Source organism: Carassius carassius, chromosome 35, assembly GCF_963082965.1.
Source record: "Carassius carassius chromosome 35, fCarCar2.1, whole genome shotgun sequence".
In the NCBI taxonomy this organism is placed as follows: Eukaryota; Metazoa; Chordata; class Actinopteri; order Cypriniformes; family Cyprinidae; genus Carassius; species Carassius carassius.
In genome coordinates this window covers 25,501,653-25,525,486 of record NC_081789.1, presented here as the reverse complement: position 1 = coordinate 25,525,486, position 23,834 = coordinate 25,501,653, and the positions used below count along the sequence as shown (strand labels likewise).

At 36.0% G+C, this 23,834-nt stretch overlaps 1 protein-coding gene across 1 annotated transcript in view; it reads left to right on the top strand.

Moving 5' to 3' along the window:
* dnah3 (dynein axonemal heavy chain 3) overlaps positions 1 to 23,834 on the top strand; it is a 33,095-nt gene that overhangs the window by 2,148 nt on the left and 7,113 nt on the right. The window contains exons 6-51 of the mRNA XM_059525171.1: positions 804 to 996; positions 1,138 to 1,333; positions 2,055 to 2,180; positions 3,643 to 3,838; positions 5,290 to 5,469; positions 5,836 to 5,969; positions 6,068 to 6,164; positions 6,260 to 6,438; positions 7,191 to 7,375; positions 7,585 to 7,708; positions 7,793 to 7,946; positions 8,159 to 8,303; positions 8,565 to 8,776; positions 8,931 to 9,022; positions 9,157 to 9,271; positions 9,583 to 9,699; positions 10,031 to 10,210; positions 10,326 to 10,462; positions 10,564 to 10,765; positions 11,136 to 11,228; positions 11,304 to 11,414; positions 11,508 to 11,622; positions 11,697 to 11,895; positions 12,130 to 12,238; positions 12,374 to 12,487; positions 12,567 to 12,743; positions 12,871 to 12,962; positions 13,032 to 13,251; positions 13,329 to 13,463; positions 13,752 to 13,863; positions 14,430 to 14,671; positions 14,760 to 14,860; positions 15,781 to 15,886; positions 15,966 to 16,095; positions 16,180 to 16,416; positions 16,691 to 16,794; positions 17,379 to 17,673; positions 18,358 to 18,537; positions 18,613 to 18,736; positions 18,917 to 19,073; positions 19,166 to 19,309; positions 19,721 to 20,387; positions 21,738 to 21,903; positions 21,993 to 22,209; positions 22,913 to 23,095; positions 23,590 to 23,788. Of these exons, the coding sequence (XP_059381154.1) occupies positions 804 to 996; positions 1,138 to 1,333; positions 2,055 to 2,180; positions 3,643 to 3,838; positions 5,290 to 5,469; positions 5,836 to 5,969; positions 6,068 to 6,164; positions 6,260 to 6,438; positions 7,191 to 7,375; positions 7,585 to 7,708; positions 7,793 to 7,946; positions 8,159 to 8,303; positions 8,565 to 8,776; positions 8,931 to 9,022; positions 9,157 to 9,271; positions 9,583 to 9,699; positions 10,031 to 10,210; positions 10,326 to 10,462; positions 10,564 to 10,765; positions 11,136 to 11,228; positions 11,304 to 11,414; positions 11,508 to 11,622; positions 11,697 to 11,895; positions 12,130 to 12,238; positions 12,374 to 12,487; positions 12,567 to 12,743; positions 12,871 to 12,962; positions 13,032 to 13,251; positions 13,329 to 13,463; positions 13,752 to 13,863; positions 14,430 to 14,671; positions 14,760 to 14,860; positions 15,781 to 15,886; positions 15,966 to 16,095; positions 16,180 to 16,416; positions 16,691 to 16,794; positions 17,379 to 17,673; positions 18,358 to 18,537; positions 18,613 to 18,736; positions 18,917 to 19,073; positions 19,166 to 19,309; positions 19,721 to 20,387; positions 21,738 to 21,903; positions 21,993 to 22,209; positions 22,913 to 23,095; positions 23,590 to 23,788 (7,693 nt within the window). The remainder of the gene's footprint in view (positions 1 to 803; positions 997 to 1,137; positions 1,334 to 2,054; positions 2,181 to 3,642; positions 3,839 to 5,289; positions 5,470 to 5,835; positions 5,970 to 6,067; positions 6,165 to 6,259; positions 6,439 to 7,190; positions 7,376 to 7,584; positions 7,709 to 7,792; positions 7,947 to 8,158; positions 8,304 to 8,564; positions 8,777 to 8,930; positions 9,023 to 9,156; positions 9,272 to 9,582; positions 9,700 to 10,030; positions 10,211 to 10,325; positions 10,463 to 10,563; positions 10,766 to 11,135; positions 11,229 to 11,303; positions 11,415 to 11,507; positions 11,623 to 11,696; positions 11,896 to 12,129; positions 12,239 to 12,373; positions 12,488 to 12,566; positions 12,744 to 12,870; positions 12,963 to 13,031; positions 13,252 to 13,328; positions 13,464 to 13,751; positions 13,864 to 14,429; positions 14,672 to 14,759; positions 14,861 to 15,780; positions 15,887 to 15,965; positions 16,096 to 16,179; positions 16,417 to 16,690; positions 16,795 to 17,378; positions 17,674 to 18,357; positions 18,538 to 18,612; positions 18,737 to 18,916; positions 19,074 to 19,165; positions 19,310 to 19,720; positions 20,388 to 21,737; positions 21,904 to 21,992; positions 22,210 to 22,912; positions 23,096 to 23,589; positions 23,789 to 23,834) is intronic.

The window sequence follows — 23,834 nt, the reverse complement described above, 5'->3', positions numbered from 1 at the left end:
ATTTAATTCATTTTTTTTATTTAAAATTCATTTGTTATTAGTTCCCAAAATGCTTAATAAACATGCTTTTAGTCCCGGTGTCCTCATATGAGGACATGTATGAAATCAATTTCATTTGAAACCCCATAACATTTTCCTGATATGTTGATTTATGACACACAGTTTAAAAATTAGACAGATTTAAATAATAAATACAAAATGTTATCAAATTTCCATAAGAGTGTCACTAAATTAATTTCAGACATTTTTGAAGACCAAGGAGAGGGAGTGGTCATGGTGAAACATCCAATCATTTGGTATCTTTGAAAAGCCCAGAATATGCTCTGTACAGGACATCCAGACTTAAAACTGTGGCATGTACAGTCTCAGAGATATTCACTAAAATATAATGTCCTCATTTGAGGCCGCAGGGCATTAAGAGGTTGACCAAAGACTTATTGCACAGTACTGTGTATATATGTACTCTCCATTTTATATCTATTCTATCTACTTGTTTTCTTTTATTTATTATAAAAATTAACCCTCTAACACTTGCATTCTACATCCTTTTTCTATTTTACCTTTCTATTTATTTTTTTATTAAAAAAAGTACTTGACATTCTGTATCAGACTAACCCGGATTTGTCACAGCTCTTACAAATTATTGCTCTTTTATTGGTTAAATTCATTTGTAAGTCACTTTTGGATAAAAGCATCTGCTAAAGGATTAAATGTAAATTTATAGTTTTTTTTCTTTTTAATTAAATCCTTCACTTGTTCTTCCATCCTCCCATCCGTATTAATTCTCTCTCTTTCTCTCTCAGAGGTATGTGTACTATATCACTGAGGGGGTTTACAGCCACATGTTGACCCCCCAGCCACCAGAGCAGATCACCGCTATCCTGAAGCTGCTTCCCAGCCTTTTACAAGGTGATGAGCGGAAGATGCAGAAGATGCGGGAGGATCTTCTGGAGGAGGTCCAGAGAGACTATGACTTCAGTCTCTGCAAGAGCATTGGTATGAAGCACAACACCAGCCAAGTTGTTGACTTTTTGTAAAATCATTCTGGCATCTAATTCATGTTACTGTCTTTTTAGCTTGAATCAGTTCCTCACTTGTATGTCGCTTTATTAGTCTCTAACCGTTTTCTTTTTGTAGTTGATTATATCCTGCTAGATCCAGCGGAGCGAGAGCGTCTGTCAATCTCTGCCGTCCCCCGGTTGTTCCCGTCCCATGTCATTCGTGCACCAGTTCCCTGGTCTGAGAGCTACAGAGAGGCTCACAGCTGGCAGACGGAGAACCTCTGCACCGTCAGCCCTATGATGCTCCTTGTACAGGATCTCTGGATGAGCAGGTTGGCATCTCTACAGAAGTGGCTGAAATTATTAGAACACTAGTATTTTCACCAGCTAAAAAAACGTTTCTTAGTCAGTTATGTCAATCTTTTGCTTTAGTGTGTCAGCTCACATTTCCAAAAATGTATCAGATTTTTGTCTGACAAGAGCCAGTGCTCCACACAGAGATCTGATCTGATCATCATCATCCAGTCTGGAATAACATGAAGAAACAGAACAAACTGAGACAGACTCAATCCAGAAGAACTGTGGTAACTGTGGTCTCGAAACGCTTCAAGAAACCTGCAAAGCTACAGTACTGTGCAAAGTTTTAGCCATTTGCGAATGCTGTGAAATGAGGATGTCGTCAAAAATGTCATAAATAGATTTTCTTTATCAATTAACTTCTATTAACTAAATTAAATCAACATTTGGCATGAGCATCCTTTGCATTTAAAGCAGTTTTTGGCCTAGGTGCAGTTGCGCATAGTTTTCTAGAAGTGTCTTGGAGACATTGACACAGTCCTTCTGGATTAAGTCTCAGTTTCTGTTTGGAAATGTAAACTGATATTTCCTAATGACACACTACAACAAAACAAAACAAAACATAACTGACTTAAAACCATTTTATCTCTATTGAAAATACTAGTGTTCTAATAATTTTGTCCCCCACTGTTATTCTTCCATCAGGTTCCTAATCATCATGATCCCATTTCTAATCTCTTTATGTGTCATTTATAGTTTCACGTCTCTGCGGTTTGTGTGTTTGGACGATCTGCTCTCAGCTGATCTTCCGCTCTTGCCGGCCGAGTTTGAGGAGCTGGTGTGGAGACAGTGTCAGAACGCCCGAGATGAACTGCTTAACACGTGAGAGATTTTCTCTATATTTATATATCTGTTCTAAACAAATGGAGAACATCACCAGACCTGTGTGCCTGTGTTTTTGTGAGGTCGGGTTTAAGTAACGTCCTGCCGTGGACAGTAAAGGAAACAGCACAGACTGAGAACATGATATATTTGGTGTCTGTAGGTTTCATTCTCATGTTCTCTGTAAGCCTGTCACTGTTGTCACTTGAATCCAGCTCTATAATTACAGCTCGCTATGCACTCAATGGAAGAGCTGTATGTCTGGCAAGAGACAAGCCATTTGCATCATTCATTCATCCGATTCGTTCGAATACACTGATTCCTGATGAACCCACTGATAAGTGGATCATTTGAGTGGTTGAGATGATTTATTAATCAACACTGATTGATTAATTCAGGAATGAACAAACCACAGTTGTTTTTGATAACTAGAAAAATTGGTTAAAAAACTATTACTTGAAATAAAATAAGTTAATTTTCAAGGCAATGTTTCTTTTTTTCGTTTAGTTGTCCTTGAACTAAAACTGAAATAAAAATAAATAATTACATAAACACACAACAAAATGATTGCAACTTTAGCTCAAATTAAAAAGAAAATATAAAAATAAAAGAAAATTATATAAAAAAAAACGTGTAATAGATCGTTGGAATCATTCACTCAACTATTGTTCAAAACACTGATTCATTCAGTCTTTATGAATGAGTCTTCTGAGTCATTCATTCAAACTTACTGATTTGACACAGAAACAAAACAGAGCTCCTGTTTGTTACTTGGGTAAACAAAACAAGTTTGTATTTACAGATAAGAATATAACACTAATATAAAAAATCTATGTTTGTCCATTTAAGCAGTTAACTAGCAACGTTATAATGCTCTCATGGGATATACTGAACATTTACTGGACTTTTGTAAATGTTTGTTTGAAGAAGGTCAATGGTGTGTGCGGACCAATGGGTTGTTGTTTAAATAGTTCTTCTCGTCTTGACTACCTTTGTTCTCATCTCTGTATCCATGGTCTCCTCAAACCACCCAGAGACAAGCACACAATACAAGCCCTGAATGACGGTTTGAACAATGGGAAAATAAAGAGCAATCTGGACCTGCTTTAACACGCAGGGTGTCAGCGACTCTACAGCAATAATCAGAGTGAAGTGTTCAGTAGATATACTGCAGGAAGTGTGAATTACAGTCTGACGCATCCCTGACCTTTTTATTTCAGAGACCCTTTTATTCCTGATTTGAAATGATATTCAATGAGATTACCTTTTCTTCCTAAATTTTTGAAATTAGAGACATTTGAGAATATTTTTTACTTTTTAGAACAGAAAATAAATAATAAATCAACTTGGTTACTTTGTATCATGAACATACCAACTTGAATTTTATATTCAGCCAAGCAGTAAAATGAAAGAATAATGTATCACCTGTTGCCTTTGTTGTTTGTGTTTGTGTGTTGTGTAGTTGGTTGCCCCGCTGTGCTTCTCTTTTTGTGACCTTTAAAGAATCCTGGTTGCCACTGGTCCCAAAGAAAGCAAGCATCTCCCCGGTAAAGGCACAGAAACTCTTCTACAGTGTGGCTGCTCTGATGTCACTGCAGCTGCGCAGTCTGGTGGTCGCATCGCTGCAGGATCTGCTGCAGTTTTTCCAGCTACATCAAGTACTGAAACCAGTGACGCTGATATGTTTAAAATATGTTTAAACCAATGCTTTATACAGTAGATGTTATACAACCTAGTTACTGAGCATTTGCTTGCATATATGGTTATATATGTACTTATACAGTACTGTGCAAAAGTCTTAGGCCGCTAGTATTTTCACCAACAAAAAATGGTTTCAAGTCAGTTATTTCTATGTTTTGATGTAGTGCGTCAGTAGGAAATATCAGTTTACATTTCCAAACATTATTTTTGCCATTAATTGTAATTATCCAGTGAGATTTTTGTTTGCACAAAGAGTCTGACAGCAGCCAGTGCTCCACACAGAGATCTGTTCTCATCATCATCATCATCAGTCTGGAATAAAATAAAATTAAATTAAAATTAAATTTATGCATTTAGCAGACGCTTTTATCCAAAGCGACTTACAGTGCATTCAGGCTATCAATTTTTACCTATCATGTGTTGCCGGATAAAACATGAAGAAACGGAACAAACTGAGACAGACTCAATCCAGAAGAACTGTGGCAATGTCTCCAAAACACTTCAAGAAACCTGCAAAGCTACAGTACTGTGCAAAGTTTAAGTGAGGATGCCGTCAAAAATAACACATAAATAGATTTTATTAATTAATTTCTATTAACTAAACTAAATTAAATCAACAAATTGGTGTGACCACACTATGCATTAAAAAAGCTTTTGTTCTAGGTGCACTTGCACATTGTTTTTCTGGTAGCTTTGCAGGTAGGTTTCTTGAAGCGTTTTGGAGACATTGCCACAGTTCTTCTGGATTGAATCTGTCTCAGTTTGTTCTGTTTCTTCATGTTATTCCAGACTGGATGATGATCAGATCTCTGTGTGGAGCACTGGCTGCTGTCAGAAAAAAACTATGGATTATTACTATTAATTGCAGGAAAAATGTTTGGAAACATAAACTGATATTTCCTACTGACACACTACAGCAAAACATAGAAATAACTGACTTAAAAGCATTTTTTGTTGGTGAGAATACTTTTGCATAGTACTGTATGTCTGAAGACTGAAGACTGTATTTTACCGGTATTTTACTAGTGCAAAGTCACTCTAGAGTCTAGCATTGTGCCTTCTGTATCTTGTTGATTTCATAAAACAGGAACAAGTTTTAACAATTACGTTTATGAATAAACTAAATAATAGTAATAATAATAACAGACAATCAACAGCTGTTTATAGTAAAAATTTGTTGTAACATTATGCATTTTCCATCTTTATTGTCATTGACCCCAAACTTTGAAAGGTAATATATTATATACAGTAAATTTCAACTCATGCAAGATCACTAGTGCATAAATTAGACATTTTACAATTGATTTGAACTTCGTCCAAACCGATTTTAGAGTCAATTCTTTGCATGTTAAATGTGCATTTGTTTATATATGTGTGTGTGTACTATATGTATGTGTTTTTCTGTCAGGATGGTAATGATTTTGGGGAGTATTTTGATGAGCTGAAGTACACGCAGCGTCCATTGTTACTGGTGAAATTAAGACTTGAGGACCCCAAAATTGCATTTGAGCCTTCACTTGAGAGCTGCTGGGAGCTCATACAACAAGCATTCACCCAGATCATCGACAGCGCCCACAACATACCACGGGTACACACACATATACTTCTTAAACTAAAAGAGGACTTGCCACTGATTTCTGTTGTTATAGAACAGTACAATAATTGATCTGAGGTGAATGTGAGAAGATGCAAGGGGTTTTGCTGATGTTTTCTTTATTCTCACATTATTTACATCTGTAAGTTTAAGACTTAAGTGGCTCGAAATCTTTACTTACATTGGCAAGAAATAATTATATGAAATACAGAAACAGAAATTATGCACAAACACAACACAAACTAGATTGCTTCCATTATAATTAAAATGTTTAGGCACAATGTAAATCAGAATAATGGATTTGGAACACTTAAACCGTCATTTCTTAAAGCTAAAACTAAAAAAAAAAAAATCTTATAGGTGGAGTGTAAGCTTTTCTCAGAGGTGGGAGAAACTCTAATGCTGCGCACAGTGAGACACGATGAGATGCTGGTGACAGACATCATGAACAGAGCCAGGGAGATCTTTCAGAGGAACACCGTTGGGCCCCAGAGGTCCACTATCATAACATGTTTTCCAGTACAAAAGCTTCAAATTAAGACTGAATCACACTGTAGTTTGTCTGTGGGTGAATCTGTGGTGTGTTGTGTAGGTATCTGGATGTGTATAAGAAGTACACTGATTTACTGGACCGTCAGGACATACTCAACTTCCTTAAAGCCAAACACTCACTGCAGGGCTTTACTAAGGTAGCCTTTCTAGTGTGTGCATTGTATCCTTATAGATAACACAAGGGTGAAATTCTTCCTTGTAAAGCCAGATGTTTCTACTGTGTGACCTTTAGAAAATCACAGGTGTGCAGAATTTGTGGAAGGAGATCGCATCGCTGCATGCAACTGTTCCTCTGTCCCTGATCTGTCTGGATGCGGTGAACCTGAACCAAGATCTGTGTGACAAGGCAGACCATCTCATAGATCTTCTCACAACATTTGTGATGGAGGAGAACCGAGAACTTAACAGGAGGTGGGAGAAAACAGCCTGAAATATTCTTCAGAAATGGATTCTCTTCAAATGAATCAGCCTATGTAATTAATATACAGCTCTGTCGAAAGTATACTACCCAGAATACCTTGCTACATGCAAGTGATGAAATAGATATGTAAAAATTATATATATATATATATATATATATATATATATATATATATATATATATATATATATATATAAAATTTGTTTTTGTAATCTTTCATCAAATGTCATTATTTCCTTTGATTATAAAGTAACGTACAGCAAACTTTACAGTTTTATTCATATCTATAGAGTGAAAGTTTTTACAGTGGGTTAATACATCATTCACCTCAACAACAATTTTCTCCAAAAAACATGGAAGGAAAAGAGAGAAATCCAAAATCCGCTCTGTAAAAACACAAGTCTAAAATGTGAATTTAAAACTTAGAACTGGTCTTTATCTGATTTTCAGATAAAAAAAAAGTACATATTTAATTAGACAATAACTCATTTGCATGTTTATAACATTTCAGAAACTTGTAATGCAAAACAATTGCCCAAATGTACTGTGAATAATCAACTAGGGGAATGTATGGTGAATCTGGTTTTATATTTTCCATTACTTTTCCCATTCAACTTAAATAAAAAGTGATTGTTTTGAGATGCTTTTTTGTTGAATAACAAAAAAATTTGTATGTATGAGGTATTATATTATATCATGTACCATTTATATGTGCTATATAACATTTATTATTGTCGTCTAGTATATGCCGTCGTTACGATGAGATTACGGACAGAATCACAAACAAGCTGAGTACCACAGAGGAGCTGGTAGAGTTAAACCAATACCTGAGACACACAAGTGAAGTCACCGTACACAAACTCCACCATGAGATTGAGGAAGCTGTCAACAGACTCGACTTCCTGCTTGACTACGCCACTCTTCCAGGTACAAACATCTTTTAGATAATGTGTGCGTGCACATACTGTGTCTATGGCAGCACCATACTACTCAAATTCACTACAAATACTAATTTTTTAACCAGTCATGTGGTTTTCACTCACAGTCCCAGTCTAGATTTGAATTTGGGGCTGTCTGGGATTTTTGGGAACAATTTTTCTTTAAAACCCACCTTTAAAATCTTTTTCTCTTCACAGAGGAGGATATGAAGTTGTTTAGCTCTTTGATCCACTGGCCTGAACAGATTCTGTCTTTGATTGAAGTCAGTAAGGATAAACTGAACACTCAGAAAGACCAGGCTGAGATCGATCTGATAAAAAGGTGTTTAAACGCATACACACACACACATCAAACACAACATGTGCGGCATAAACATGTCTGATAGCGATCACGTTTCATCCTCAGAATAGGGAAGTTGGAAGAGACGCTGAAGGGCCTGGAAAAAGAGGTGGACATCTTTAAGATGAAAGAAAAGATGACATTGGAGGAGAGCAAGCTCAATGTGGAGAGACTCAATAAGATCAGCGTCAGCCTGGAGGCCGCTGTCAAAGAGATAGAGGTTTGTGCTTGAAATTGTGTATTTAATAAACATGAATTTATGGTTGCAAGTACAGTATGATATGCATTGCAGGTAAAAAAGAAAAAAGTCATATTTCATTCAATACTGAAAAATGTGTAGCTATTACTTATACATATAAGCTGTTTATGTGCTTTTAGTCTTTCAAGTATGAGAGGATTTTAATAGAATGTAAAAATGTGTATTTATTTCAGTGCATTAATAAAGAAGAGGTTTTGCTGGACAAAGAACAGAGTCAGTTTCCCATCTTACAGACAATAATGGGCAAAAAACAGCCGTATGACCAGCTGTGGATCACAGCTCTTGATTTTCTGAACAAATCTGAAGTGTGGATGAATGGTAAAGCACATGCTGTCATATTTCTTGATCCTATTTACATCACAGACATGATTTAATGCATTTGATTGGATAAACATTTGTGTAATAAAGAAAGACATAATTTAGTTGCTTTAGACGATGTTGTTTTTCAGTCTCAGGCATTGCTTTCTGTCTCAAATGTTTCAAAGCATCTAAAGCAGTGACATTGAATATTAGTTTAACATGTGATTGTGTGTGTGTGTGTGTGTGTGTGTTTTCATGTCTTGTGCATGCACTCTCAAGGTCCATTCCAGCAACTGAATGCAGAAACGGTGTCAGAGGAGTTGGGAAACATGTGGCGCACCATGTACAAACTGGCAAAGCTCTTCTCAGATCGGACGTCTCCCGGACGGGTCACAGAAAACTTCAAGAAAAAGATTGACAAATTCAAACAACACCTTCCCATTCTGACAACTATCTGCAATCCAGGCCTGAAGGACAGACACTGGGAGATGGTATGACAGTAATATACACAAAGATTTATTGATCTCTGTCAGTGAAACTTTTATTGTTTTGCCTTTGTTACTGTTTATATTTACCATTAAAGTTGCATTTACTCGTTTTGATTAATGCTAATTGTTTTATTTATAATTGTTTGGCTGATATCAGATCAGTGATACAGTGGGATTTGATGTTAAGCCGGACAAGGACACCCCACTCCTCAAGATGGTGGAGCTCGGATTGTCAGAGTATTCAGAAAAGTAAGGCTAATCTTTGACAATCGCAAATTATTTGTGGTTGTAAAAAAACGTATTTTCCTAATTTTCGTTGAGCAGTGCAGTGTGAATCTGATTGTGTCAGACTGACTCTTTTATGAATCTCTCTCTGTCTGCAGGCTGGAGGAAATCGGTGCTTCCGCCAGTAAGGAATTCTCTCTGGAAAAGTCTCTGGAGAAAATGAAACAAGAGTGGGCTGAGCTCCGCTTTGGGTTTTCCCCGTATAAGGACACGGTCGGTAAAACACACTTTAATGTGTGTTTGAAAGTTGATATAAAACTGGAAATTTTAATTTATCTAATTGTATTTGTTAAAATACAACTGTTCTTATTTGAGTGTTGATTACTAAATAAATTAGGTTAATTTATTGTTAAATGTACTTTATTCTCTATTTTGATTTTCAGCTAAATGAACCTCAGTGCAACTTTTGGTGCATCACTACTGATATATAAAAAATTATCATTAAAAATGACGTTACTTGTTATATAAAGCAGTTTTGTTCTTATTCTTATTGTGCATTTGTGCATGTATATTTGTCCATAAAGGGTACAAGTGTTTTGTCGGCAGTAGATGATATTCAGCTGCTGCTGGACGATCACATTATCAAGACTCAGACTATGAGAGGATCTCCATTCATCAAGCCAATCGAGGCTGATGCAAAGGTTCATAACTTTTAGTTTTAGTAATCAATTCAGTTTATTTCCTGCCACGAAATCATCATTTTTTACTGTACTAGTGTACCTTTAAGAAGTCTTTATGTAAATGACTTCTATTATGATTTAAGCTTTTTATGGAATGAGTAACAACAGCATCCATGACAACTTATGCAGTTTAGTTCTGCACAATGAAAACATTCATTGTTTTTGTTGTACACGATACAGTATGATCCTGTAAATAATATGATGTGAATAACTTACATAATATGACCAAATCAAATGATAATAATATGAATCTTGACTCTTTATATAGTTCTGTTGCTTTGTCTCTCTTTAGACCTGGGAGGAGAAGTTGCAGAGCATGCAGGATATATTGGACGCGATGTTGCAGTGTCAGAGCATGTGGATGTATCTAGAGCCCATCTTCAGCTCAGAGGACATCATTGCTCAGATGCCAGAGAACGGACGCAAGTTTGCCATTGTAGACACTTACTGGAAAAACATTGTTGCTGAAGCGGTGTGTGTGTGATCGTTATTAGCTGTATCAGTGTATCTACTAAACTAAAGACCAGCAGCAACTAATGATCAATAAATAAACCAGATGTCCATACTCGTGTTAAATGTTTTAACAGTTGAAGGACACGCGTTCGCTGGTGGCCACAGAGCAGCCTAACATGTTGGGTCGCCTTCAGGAGTCCAACACTTTCCTGGAGGAGATACAGCAGGGTCTGAACTCATACCTAGAAACAAAGAGACTCTTCTTCCCTCGGTATGATTAAACTTTTAGATCTAGCTCTCTATGATGGTATAACACCTTCTTGTATCTCAGTTTAGAGTCACTATTAGTCAACTTTATTTCTCACTGTCTAGGTTTTTCTTCCTGTCTAACGATGAGATGTTGGAGATCTTGTCTGAGACGAAGGATCCACTGCGTGTCCAGCCTCATCTTAAGAAGTGTTTTGAGGGCATCGCTAAGCTAGAATTCACTCCTGATCTGGAGATCACAGGAATGATCAGCTCAGAGAAAGAGATCGTTCCCTTAATAGAGACCATCTACCCAGCTAAAGCCAAGGTACTGATGGCGTACGCCTGATTTATATACATTTTTAGCTAAAATAGATAGCTAAACTCTATGGATATTCTCCTTTTGAAGCCTTATTTTAGGACCATTAAGATTTTTGTGCATTGTGACATTATTTTTCTAACATTTTCCTCACAATTCTCAAAACTGTAATGTCAAAAATGTATGTTTAATTTAAGTATTTGTGCAGTGTTGTACAGTCTTTAATGTGTTCATTTAAATAAAATCATCACTTTGCATGTTTTTAAAAAGTTATGGGATTTACACAAAATGTATTGTAGTAATGAGAATTTTCAGGGGAGAAGTGATTAATCGTCATGAGAATATACCCACATTTTTTAATTTGTATCGTGTTTTTTAGGGAATGGTTGAGAAGTGGCTCCTGCAGGTTGAAAACACAATGCTGATGAGCATCAGAGGTGTCATTAAACAAGGAATGGAGCAGTACTCAGAGGTATAATCACACACAAACACTGCACATGTACAGTACGATCAGCCCATCATGTGTGCTTGATTCTGCTTGTTTCAGATGCCCAGGAAGAAGTGGGTGCTGCTGTGGCCTGGTCAGGTCGTGATCTGTGCGTCCTGTATCTTCTGGACCAGTGAAGTATCTGACGCCATACAGAACAACACTCTTCCTGTGAGCACAAGTGCACACAAACTCATTCAGGGTAGATTAGATTGAGTGGAGCCGGTCAGAAAGTCTAAATATCGTGGCATGCATATGTTTCAGGCTTATGTTGAGCAGAGTAATGCTCAGATCGCTGATATAGTCGAGCTGGTAAGAGGGAAGTTGCCAGGTGGGGCCAGGATGACTCTGGGAGCTCTTATTGTCATTGATGTTCATGGTAAGTGTCATTCTTGCATGTTGTTTCTGTATTGCCTGTATAGTTCATGAGCTTTGACTCTTTCTCTCACACAGCACGTGATGTTGTGTGCAAGCTTGCACAGGATGGCGTTTCGTCTCTGAATGATTTCCAGTGGATTTCCCAGCTGCGGTATTTCTGGGAGGACGGAGAGGTCATGCTGCGGATGATCACCACTGTGATCAGATACGGATACGAATATCTCGGCAACTCGCCACGTCTGGTCATAACACCACTAACTGACCGCTGCTACAGGTGCTCTGACATATAATCATGTGTGCTGATATGATCATTTTAAATGCCGTGAGGCAGAGTTTTTCACACGTTTTACAACACATGGACATGCGTATGTTTATTTATGTCTTACGAACTGGATGTTTACTAAATATTTACTTCAGACACAAATGTCGGCTGTCTTTTTGTAGAAAAAAAAGACTGTTAGAAAAAAGTGCATGTAAACGTAGCTACTGAATGCTGATTGGTCCACAGGACTCTGATGGGCGCTCTGAAGCTGAATCTTGGCGGAGCTCCAGAAGGTCCTGCAGGAACTGGAAAAACAGAGACGACCAAAGATCTGGCCAAAGCGCTCGCCAAACAGGTGCTCACAATATTTTTTTCCGATATATATTAAGCTACTGTTTCAGTCTAAACACTGATTATGTTGGTTTAGGTGATTCTAATAAGTTAATTTCACTGTATGTATAGTAAGTGATAAATGTAAATGTGTGTTTAGTGTGTGGTGTTCAACTGTTCTGATGGTCTGGACTACAAAGCGATGAGTAAATTTTTCAAAGGTTTAGCTCAGTCCGGAGCGTGGGCATGTTTCGACGAGTTCAACCGGATAGAGGTCGGTAATGATGTGACAGACTAATTAGTAAATTAAACTAATACTACTTTATTATGACATGTTTGTTGCACTCTGTCAGGTAGAGGTGTTGTCTGTGGTGGCCCAGCAGATTTTGAGTATTCAGCAGGCCGTAATGCGAAACATGAAGACGTTTATGTTCGAGGGAACCGAGCTCTCTCTCAATCCCACCTGCTGTGTGTTTATCACCATGAACCCAGGATACGCAGGCAGAGCAGAGCTGCCCGATAACCTGAAAGTAACCAAAAACAAACAATCTTGTAACAATCTTTTTTTGCTCATTTTGAGATGATGGGAATTGTTTTCTTATGTCATGGTCCATTCATGAAGTTTTGTGTGTACTGTATGTATTTGCATGTCTGTAGGCTTTGTTCCGTACAGTTGCAATGATGGTTCCAGATTATGGATTGATTGGAGAGATATCACTTTATTCGATGGGATTCACAGCATCCCGGAGGTAAAATAACTTTACATTTAATTTTGCGGAAAATGTTCCAGTTGTTCCCCTTTGTTTTGTGTATTCCAGCCTGGCTCAGAAGATCGTGGCGACATATCGCCTGTGCTCTGAGCAGCTCTCGTCTCAACCGCACTACGATTATGGGATGCGTGCGGTAAAATCTGTTCTGACTGCAGCGGGAAACCTGAAACTCAAATACCCCGAAGAGGACGAGAGCGTTTTGCTGCTCAGAGCTCTCATGGATGTCAACATGGCCAAGTTCCTCGCGCAGGATTTACCACTGTTTCAGGTGTGTAGATGTCAATTGCATATTCATCTTGTATGGCTTTGCATGTGGTTATTGATTTGTGTTTGTGTGTGTTTCAGGGAATCATCACTGACCTGTTTCCTGGAGTGGTGCTGCCCAAACCAGATTATGAGTTACTGTTAAAAGCTTTGAATGACAATATCGCCAAGATGAAACTGCAGCCTGTACCGTGGTTCATTGGCAAAATTATACAAGTACAGAATCTGCTCAATGCCAAGTCTGTCTACTCAATCTGTCACATCTTTATAATCATTCATATTATTTTCCTCAAATTTTGCCTTGTCATTTATATATGATCACTGCTATTTTAAATATTAAAATATTATAAAATTCAGTGTAAACAATGTAATCTGATTGGGTGAGCAGTTCTTACAAAAAGAAAAGCTCTATTTTATAATAGTGTGAGAACTGAGGCTTGTTTTTAAAGCTGAAACTGTTAAATGAAAAAAGTAACCGGTTGAACAGTTGTATCGTGTGTGCAGGTGTATGAGATGATGCTCGTCAGACACGGTTTTATGGTTGTTGGTGAGCCTATGGGTGGAAAAACTTCAGCTTATAAAGTTCTGGCTGGAGCTTTGGGAGACCTTTATAAGGGTAATCAATCCATAGCATTTTTATCTTTCATTAGTTTAAATTTTTTGTGTGTGTTTCTACACACTACCAGTTAAAAGTTTGTAATGCTCACCAAGATGGCATTTATTTGATCAAAAATGCTGTAATATTGTGAAATGGCAGAGCTGAATGGAAGTGAAACACAGTTTTCTACATTGAGAATAATAATTATTAAAAAAATGTTTCTTGAACAGTGAATCAGCATATTAGAATGATTTCTGAAGGATCATGTGACACTGAAGACTGGAAGAATGACGCTGAAAATTCAGCTTTTAATCACAGAAATAAATTACATTTTACAATATATTCAAAGAGAAAAACATTTATTTGAAACTACAATAATATTTCCCAATATTACTGTTTTTACTATATTTTTCATCAAATAAATGCAGCTTTGGTGAACATGAGACGCGTCTTTTTTCAAAATTATTAAACATTTTTGAACAGTTGTGTATTTACATTTTTTTATGCATATGCCAAAAAAAATAATGTGCTGAAATTACATAGATTCATAACCAAGTATGTGTGATTGTTATTTGTCAATATAGAAGGTCTGATGGAAGAGTTTGCGGTAGATTTCCGCATCATTAATCCGAAGGCGATCACTATGGGCCAGCTATATGGCTGTTTCGATCCAGTGAGTCACGAGTGGTCAGACGGTGTTTTGGCCACCTCATTCAGACAACAGGCCCAGTGCACAGCAGACGACCGCCAGTGGATCATATTCGACGGGCCAATCGACGCGGTCTGGATTGAGAACATGAACACCGTTTTGGACGATAACAAGAAGGTACATTTACATTTTAATATTGCAGTGAACACGTGTGAAGCACTTGAGGTTCAGTACTGGTGTGTGATGTGTTTTGCTTGTTGAACAGCTGTGCCTGATGAGTGGTGAGATCATTCAGATGAGTCCTAAAATGAGTCTGATCTTCGAGCCTGCGGATCTGGAGCAGGCGTCACCCGCTACTGTGAGCAGGTGAACAAAGAACACTCAGCTCCACATTGTTCAAGTAAAACAATACTGAGCCCATTCATTTTCTTCCTAATATTTTTATTAGCAGTAGCATATTTAATCTTTATATTAAACATAAAATGTATAAATGATTTTTAAAAATTCTGTTAACAGACTCTCCCTACATTCAGCTTAAATAATTATGAAGGCTACCGTTGAAAGGTTTGCAGTCAGTATGATTTTTCACTTATTTCGAAAGATTTCATTTTTTTTTTTAATTTTCAAGTCTTTTATTTTAAAGGAACACTCCACTTTTTTTTAAATGAGGCAAATTTTCCAACGTCCCTAGAGTTAAACAGTTTAGTTTTACCGTTTTCGAATCCATTCAGCCGATCTCCGGTAGCACTTTTAGCTTAGCTTAGCATACATCATTGAATCTGATTAGACCGTTAGTATCTCGCTTAATAATGACCAAAGTTTCTTTAGTTTTACTATTCTTCTCCTGTAGTTACATCGTGTAATAAGACCAACTACAGAAGAGTCAAGTTTTAAATATGAAAACTATAGAAACACTTTGGTCATTTTTGAGCGAGATGCTAACGGTCTAATCAGATTCAATGATCTATGCTAAGCTAAGCTAAAAGTGCTTATGCCAGACCCGAAGATCGGCTGAATGGATTCGAAAAATGCACTGTTTAACTCTAGGGGAGTTGGAAAATGAGCCTATTTTCAAAAAAAGTGGAGTGTTTCTTTAAAAATAAATAACCAAATTTCTAATTCAGAGTCATTTGATTACTAAATTTTGCAAATAAGTTTGAAACAAATCGTTATTATAATATGTGCATAAAATGTACCTTTGGTTTTACTCTCCAAGTTTTTTTTATTTTATTTCAATATGTTTGTTGCCTTGTGATAGAGTGTATGTGTGTGTGTGTTATGTTTAGATGCGGTATGATCTACATGGAGCCGCATCAGTTGGGCTGGACGCCTCTGAGAGACTCCTACATGAACACATTACCTGAGACCCTGGCAGATGAGCACAGAGCCCTGGTGAGAGGGATCATCCACATGATGTTAAAGTAATAAACATTTCTGAATGTAATGATCACCTGTGTGTGTTTTGTTTTAGATTACTGATCTCTTTAACTGGCTGGTTCAACCCTGTTTGGACTTTATTTACCATGAGTGTGGATTCTTAGTTCAGACGTCACCTATTCACCTGGCCTATAGTCTGATGCGCCTATATACCTGCCTACTGGGTACATGCACATACAAATATGTACATTACACATATCCTCAATAGTTTTGTGATCTGTTTGCTCATGTCATATTTTATTGTGCAGATGAGATTTTTCAGTCGGGACAGGAAGGAGCAGAATCTATGACGAGTCAGCAGGTGACACTGTGGCTTCAGGCCCTGTTTGTGTTCGCTGTGGTCTGGAGTCTGGGAGGAACCATCAACGGCAACAGCAGGAAGAAGTTTGACATCTTCTACCGAAACCTTATCATGGGCACAAACACCGATCACCCACGACCCCAGAGTGTGAAACTCACCAAGAGCAACCTGTTCCCAGAGAGAGGTCTGCACAATGTTTTTGGTTGACGTTTAATGCCAGGGTTTTTCATGGTCATGTCAAATCTGTAAATATAGGACAATTCTGATTCCCACAATTCTGATTCCCAGGCACAAGCAAAAAATATAACTATTTTCTCATAATTCCTATTCCCAGTCCCTGTAGATTTTTAACTATTTAGTGGATTCTTTTATGCATAAAGAACCTGATCAAACCAAAAGTCAAAGCTAAGAGCTAACATGTTTATGAATTTTGTCTGTTTGTTCTGTTCTCCACACAGGCACCGTCTATGATTATTATTTCCATAAGCAGGGTCCTGGTCAGTGGAACAACTGGACCGAATCCATCACTAAAGAAGATAAAGTCATACCTGTCGGCGCAAAAGTTAGTTCACAAAGATCAGGGTTATTAGAGTTAACTAAAACTATAAAACCGCAACTAAAATCAACATTTTTGTTAACTGAAATTAAACAAAATAAACAAAATTAAACAAAATATATACAAAAATTCAAACTTTTATTTTTAAGTTACTGAAATAAAAAATAAAAAAAATAAATATATACAAAATTCTAAATATGAATAAAAACTATAATATAAAACTGTGCATTTTATGGAATAAGTACATTTATTTTTGCAATACATTTCTTCATTTTTTTTTGTCGTTGTTAAAAACAGAAAATGAAAATTTTTACCAAATTTAATTTTTTTTACAGTTTTCAAATATTGATTTTAAATTATTATATGAAAAAAAGCTATAAAATATAAATTTAAATATTACAAATAAAAGTTGAATCTAAAAGTAAATATTTAATATAAACATAATTTATAAATCTAATCATAAACTCAAAAAAAGAATCTAAATGTAAATTCTAAATACATAAGTAAACATATAGAGTGGTGAATGAACCAAAGGAAAATCCCGCAGGGTAATGTACTCACAGGGTCTGATGTCTGTCTCTCTCTCTCAGGTGTCTGATCTTATCATACCCACGGTAGAAACGTCACGCCAGCTCTTCTTCCTCAGGACGTATCTGTCACATGAGGTGCCCATACTGATCGTGGGACCCACAGGAACCGGAAAGTCTGTGATCAACAACAACTTCCTGATGTCGCTTCCCAAGGAGCACTACACTCCCATCTGCATTAACTTCTCCGCCCGGACCTCTGCCAACCAAACCCAGGACATCATCATGTCTAAGCTGGACCGCCGCCGGAGGGGCGTGTTTGGGCCCCCGATGGGGAAGAAATGCATCATCTATGTTGGTAAGAAGTAGATTCAGTACAGACACTGATTGGCTAAATGTATTCAACAGCTAAAGCAGAGCTACCTACTTTTCTGTCATTTTAAATATAAAGTTTCAAGTTTTCTTGAAAAATAGAAGTTTTAGGTTGCACTTTCAGTTGTTCTGTATTGATTAAACTCTAGAGATTTTAATAATGAATGCACAGATACATAAATAAATAAAGATTAAAAATGTAGGTATTGATGCAGTAACATAAGAAAATAATCACAATATACAGTTGTATTTGTACAGCTCTATGTAATGTAAATGTTTTCTGTTTTTTTTACAAAAAAAATTGTTTTGTAGAAAGTGCAAAACTCTAATTAAATTACAGTGTGCCACATATTATGTTCAAAGAGATTAAGTTATTAATAAACCTGATAAATCACATGCTACTTTCCTTTAATTTGATATTGGATACAACAAAGAGTAAAACTTAACCGCTTTACACAATAAAATTACTAAACATTTAATTAAAATGAAAATTATATTATTGTATTGGCACAGCTTTTGGTATTTATTTATTTTTTTACATAAAAAGTGTAAATACATTTTTTTATAAAGTCAAAATAAACACTTATTACAATGTGGAGCATTGTGAATTAACTTAATAACATGCAAATTTCCTTTAAATTTGAATTGTCTGCTGTAAAACATTCTGTAGATGATCTGAACATGCCTGCAAAGGAGATATATGGTGCTCAGCCGCCCATTGAACTGCTGCGCCAGTGGATCGATCATCATCACTGGTATGATAAAAAAGACACGTCCAGACTGGACATCGAGGATGTTCTGTATATGTCTGCTATGGGGCCCCCTGGTGGAGGGAGAAACGACATTACAGGTAAATCTCTCATCCTAAATGCTCATCACATAATCATAGTCTTTGTCACTGTTTTGCATCTTTCCTCCCTCACAGGACGATTTACACGTCACCTAAATATTATATCGATTGATACATTCGATGATGAGACTCTAAGCAACATCTTCACATCCATCACTGACTGGCACTTCAGCAGCGGTTTTGATGCCTCTTTCTACAGGTGTGTTCATGAAGAAAGTTTAAATCGGATGTAAAAATGTCTCAGTGCTATTGCACTAAAATATATATAAAATATTGTTGTAACATATATTTAGAATAAAAACCGAACAAGCATACTTCAGATAGTTTTTTGTCGCCACTGTGTGGATTAAATATTTCTGTGTATGTGTATTTGTTGTAGGTTGGGTAAAATCATGATTCAAGCTACTATGGCAGTATATAAGGATGCAATCGAGAGTTTCCTCCCAACACCATCTAAATCTCATTATATTTTCAATCTGCGAGATTTTGCGAGGGTGGTTAGGGGCGTAATGCTCTGTCCATCTACACACATGCAGGTAAGCATACACACTGGTATATGTCTATGTAGAGGCAAAGTAGATACAGTAAATAGTTTTCATAATATGAGTTTTGTGCTTCTTTTCAACAGGAAGGTGATAAACTCATCCGCTTATGGATTCATGAGGTGTATCGTGTGTTTTATGATCGACTGATTGATAATGACGACAGAGAGACATTTTTTAACATCGTAAAAGAAAGGACAGCAGAATATTTCAAACAAAGCATCGATAAGGTAATAGCTACATTGTGAAATATTTCACCCCCAAAATCCAAAATGATTCAAATAAATAAAAATACTGATAATTAATTTATGTATTATTTTATATATATATATATATATATATATTTATTATATTATATTAATTTTTTTATCTGCATATCTTAATACTGTAAATAAAATGGTAATAGTACATTGTGAAATAATTAAAAAATTTAATCAAATGAAAAATAATATTTATTGATAAAAACATTTTTTTTAAAGAAATTAAGTTATTTCTTTCTTTTAATTTTGAGGTGAAATATGACCTAGGAAACTGATTAAATACTTTATATAAAATTGATCTGGTTATCTAGTATCTCTAATAGTAGAATTGGCTTTAGTTTAATTATTATTTTAATAGGATGTTTCTTTTCCCCTAACTAGCTCCTCAGTCATCTCACTCTATCTGGTATAGTTGAAGATGACAGCATTCGCAGCCTGTTTTTTGGTGACTACGCCAAACCAGACTCAGCTAGTAAACCGTACGACGAGATCACAGATCTGAGTTCATTAACGGAGGTGATGGATTTCTACCTCAGGGAGTTTAATAACATCAGCAAAGCGCCCATGAACCTTGTCATGTTTCAGTTCGCCATCGAACACATCTCACGAATCTGCCGTGTGCTGAAACAAGACAATGGCCACCTGCTGCTGGTGGGCATCGGCGGATCGGGGCGACAGAGCACCACCAAACTCGCCACCTTCATCAATGACTACGAGCTGTTCCAGATCGAACTGACCAAGAACTACAGCATGTCAGACTGGCGTGACAATCTGAAGAACCTGATGCTGAAAGCAGGGATAGAGGGGAAGAAAACTACATTTCTCTTTAGTGACAACCAGATCAAGGACGAAGCCTTCGTTGAGGACATCAACATGCTGCTAAACACAGGAGACGTGCCAAACATCTTCCCATCAGACGAGCGAGCTGACATCATTGAAAAAATGCAGGGAATAGCCCAAATGGAAGGGAAGAAGATGGACGTCACACCGCTCTCCATGTACAACTTCTTCATCGACAGAGTTAAAGCCAACCTTCATATAGTTCTTGGTACTGATATATATTAATTATATTATATTATATTATATTATATTATATTATATTATATTATATTATATTATATTATATTATATTATATTATATTATATTATATTATATTATATTATATTATATTATATTATATTATATTATACTATATTATATTATATTTAGGGCTGTCAGTTTAATGTGTAAACTAAATTAATTAATTATGAAAAAATATCTTACATTTCATACATACAACATATGTTGACAAATATAATGCAGGGCTAAAACTTCATAAATGCATTTATGCCCTACAATTCAAGATACTGGGTCAAAAAATGTTCCTTTATGAGTTTTTGTCTCATATTTATATCATACGATATCATAAATGCGAGTAGGGAGAAAAATGTCACACAAGTGCTGATTTTGTCCCTAATCACGAGTCACGAGTTTAAATATGATTTTATACAACAGTTCAGTAAATAAGTTGATATTGTGTTATATTTTAAACACAACATTGATTGCTCAATTTTGCAGTGAACATATTACCTTTAAAGTCACAGCAGAATTGTCTTGCATGTCTTTTAGTTTCTGAATGAATCCATGTTTTGAACGAATTGTATGAATCAATGTTTCACAGCTCCCTTTCATAGAGAGAGCCATTTACTGAATTCCTGAATGAATCATTCGTTTGAATTAATCAAATGAAGACTGCCACCTGCTGGCTGATGTAGGTTCTTATTTAGAGTATAATTTCATTAGAAAATACGAATATAATAATAAAAATAATAAAAACATTAAAGGGATAGTTCAGCCTCCCAATTTTTTTTTTCAGACCCTCACGTTGTTTCAAATCTTTCTTTCGTGGAACATAAAATAAGGATTTTTGAAGACTGTTGGTAACAAAGCTGTTTTGGTTACTAAATTACTTTCATTGTATGAGTTAAAAATACCAAGATGTTTCTCAAATTATCTTTTCTTTTATGTTCCATTGTTTATGTTACAATGTTGTAGCCTAAATGCTTGTGTGTAATAGATATTATGCTGAATCAGATAAAATATTTCTTCCTAAAGTTATTATTTGTAATGTGTACTTGATACTTTCTCAATTACATTTATCAATACAAGCAATCAAAAGAAACAAAAAAGCAATAAAATGCAAATAAGATAAAATGCATTTAACACAAAAATTGCTTTAAATAATCTTTTTTTTTTGTTTGGTAATATCAGTCAAATTTATTTAGCAATTAATTAGATCAGTTAATCAACACATCATGTAATTAATTAGATTAAAAATAGTAATCAACTGACTGGTATAATATTTTGATGTATACTTCTGTAAGCTTCTATAAAACTGTTTTCATGTTTGTCCAATAGCAATGAGCCCAATAGGCGAAGGCTTCCGCAATCGTCTGAGGATGTTCCCATCTTTGATTAACTGCTGCACCATAGACTGGTTTCAGGCCTGGCCCAAAGATGCTCTGGAGATGGTCGCCGACAAGTTCCTTGAGGATTTGGACATGGAAGACAACATCCGGATGGAGTGCGGTCATGAGCCTGCATTTATTTCAATTAGCAGTTGATTGTGTTCAGATATAAAGACTTACATTGTCAGTTTTGCTTTATTCTCAGGGTGGTGGAAATGTGTAAGACGTTCCAGGAGAGTGTCAGAGTGTTGTCTGAGCGCTACTACTCCCAGCTGCGCAGACATAATTATGTGACTCCTACCTCCTACCTGGAACTCATCCTGACCTTTAAAGTCTTGCTTAACTCCAAACGCAATGAGGTGAATGAGCTCAGGAATCGATACATAGTCGGCTTGCAGAAACTTGACTTTGCTGCCTCTCAGGTAAGACGGGAGATATTAACGCTTCATCAGTCATTTCATAATACTCTCTTTATTCTTCATGTTCATCTGCAATCAGTGTTGTAATACATGTCTTGAAATACATACAGTACATATAATTAATTCTGTTACGTTAATGTAGAATCTAGATATCTATCTAGTTTAGTTTAATATTTACTCTCACTCTTTGTATCTATATGTTGTTTTCTTTGTATGAATGGATTACATGAAAATTTCATGTCAACAGCACCTTTAGAAATATATTTACTGAGAAAAATGGTGATGTGTTCAATACTTATTTTACCCGCTGTATATATATTAATTTATAATTGTATAACACAATATAATTTTTATATTTTTTCCACCATTGTTTGTTATTTATATAAAAAATTTAATTTAATAAAAATAATTGTTTTTTCTCTCAGATTTTTAAAAACAAAAAAATATACATTTTCTAACTGTTTTATTAAAATTAGTATTAAAATTAGAAAAATGTGAAATAGAACCGTTTTCATAGGTTGTCTCAGATAAATATGAAGATTTCAGACACATTTCAGCAAATTATCAATTATATATTATCATGATAAATTATTTATAATTATTTTTTTTTATGAACAAGAGGCCTAAATACATGATTTGATAATGTAGATAGTCATTATCTCTGAATAAATTGATGTTGACAGTGCTGTTTGTCTGTGATGTGCAGGTAGCAGTAATGCAGCAGGAGCTCACAGCTCTTCAGCCAGAACTGATCGAGACAGCCAAACAGACCGATCAGATGATGGTGAAGATAGAGAAAGAGACGGTGGAGGTGGATGCTAAGAAAGAGCTCGTCAGTGCTGATGAGAAAGTCGCCAATGATGCAGCAGCTGCTGCTAAAGCCATCAAGGTAAAGTTGGGAAAAATGTTCATCAGAGCATTCTGTTTAAGGCTCACAAAAATGGAAGCAAACACTTTTAATTACATTACATAAATTCTTAACAGGACAAAACCGTATCTTTTATATAATATAATGTTGTTTAGTAAAGGATTGCATTCAAAGGGTTGGCCAAGTATTAACATTTATTTGTACATACATGTTTAAAGTATATGCCTGGTCTAAAGTTTTAGCTATGCAATTGAAAAAAATAATACAGATGTTCTCATGTTCCTGATTTTTCCTTCAATTCTCAGTCTACGTGATAAGTTAGAAAATACATAAATAGATAAACAAAAAAAAACATATTGGAATTTACAAGTCTTTAATGATGTTGGTGGACTAGTTGAACTCTTTCAGTCGAGGAGTCTCAGAAAGTTGTTAGCAGTTGGATATTTTGGGGTATTAGGACATTTAGGTAAAGTTATGATCGAGAAGTTTATATCAGTTAATTTATTGTTGGATAGGATGAGTGTGAGGGAGATCTTGCAGAAGCGATGCCAGCGCTGGAAGCAGCTCTCGCTGCTCTAGACACACTGAAGCCGGCTGATATTACTGTCTTGAAGACGATGCAGAATCCTCCTGGAGCTGTCAAACTGGTCATGGAGTCCATCTGTGTCATGAAGGGCATTAAACCAGAGAGGAAACAAGACCCAGGTGGATCAGGTATGAGAATGTTGCACACATGAGAAACACAGGTGAAATATATCAC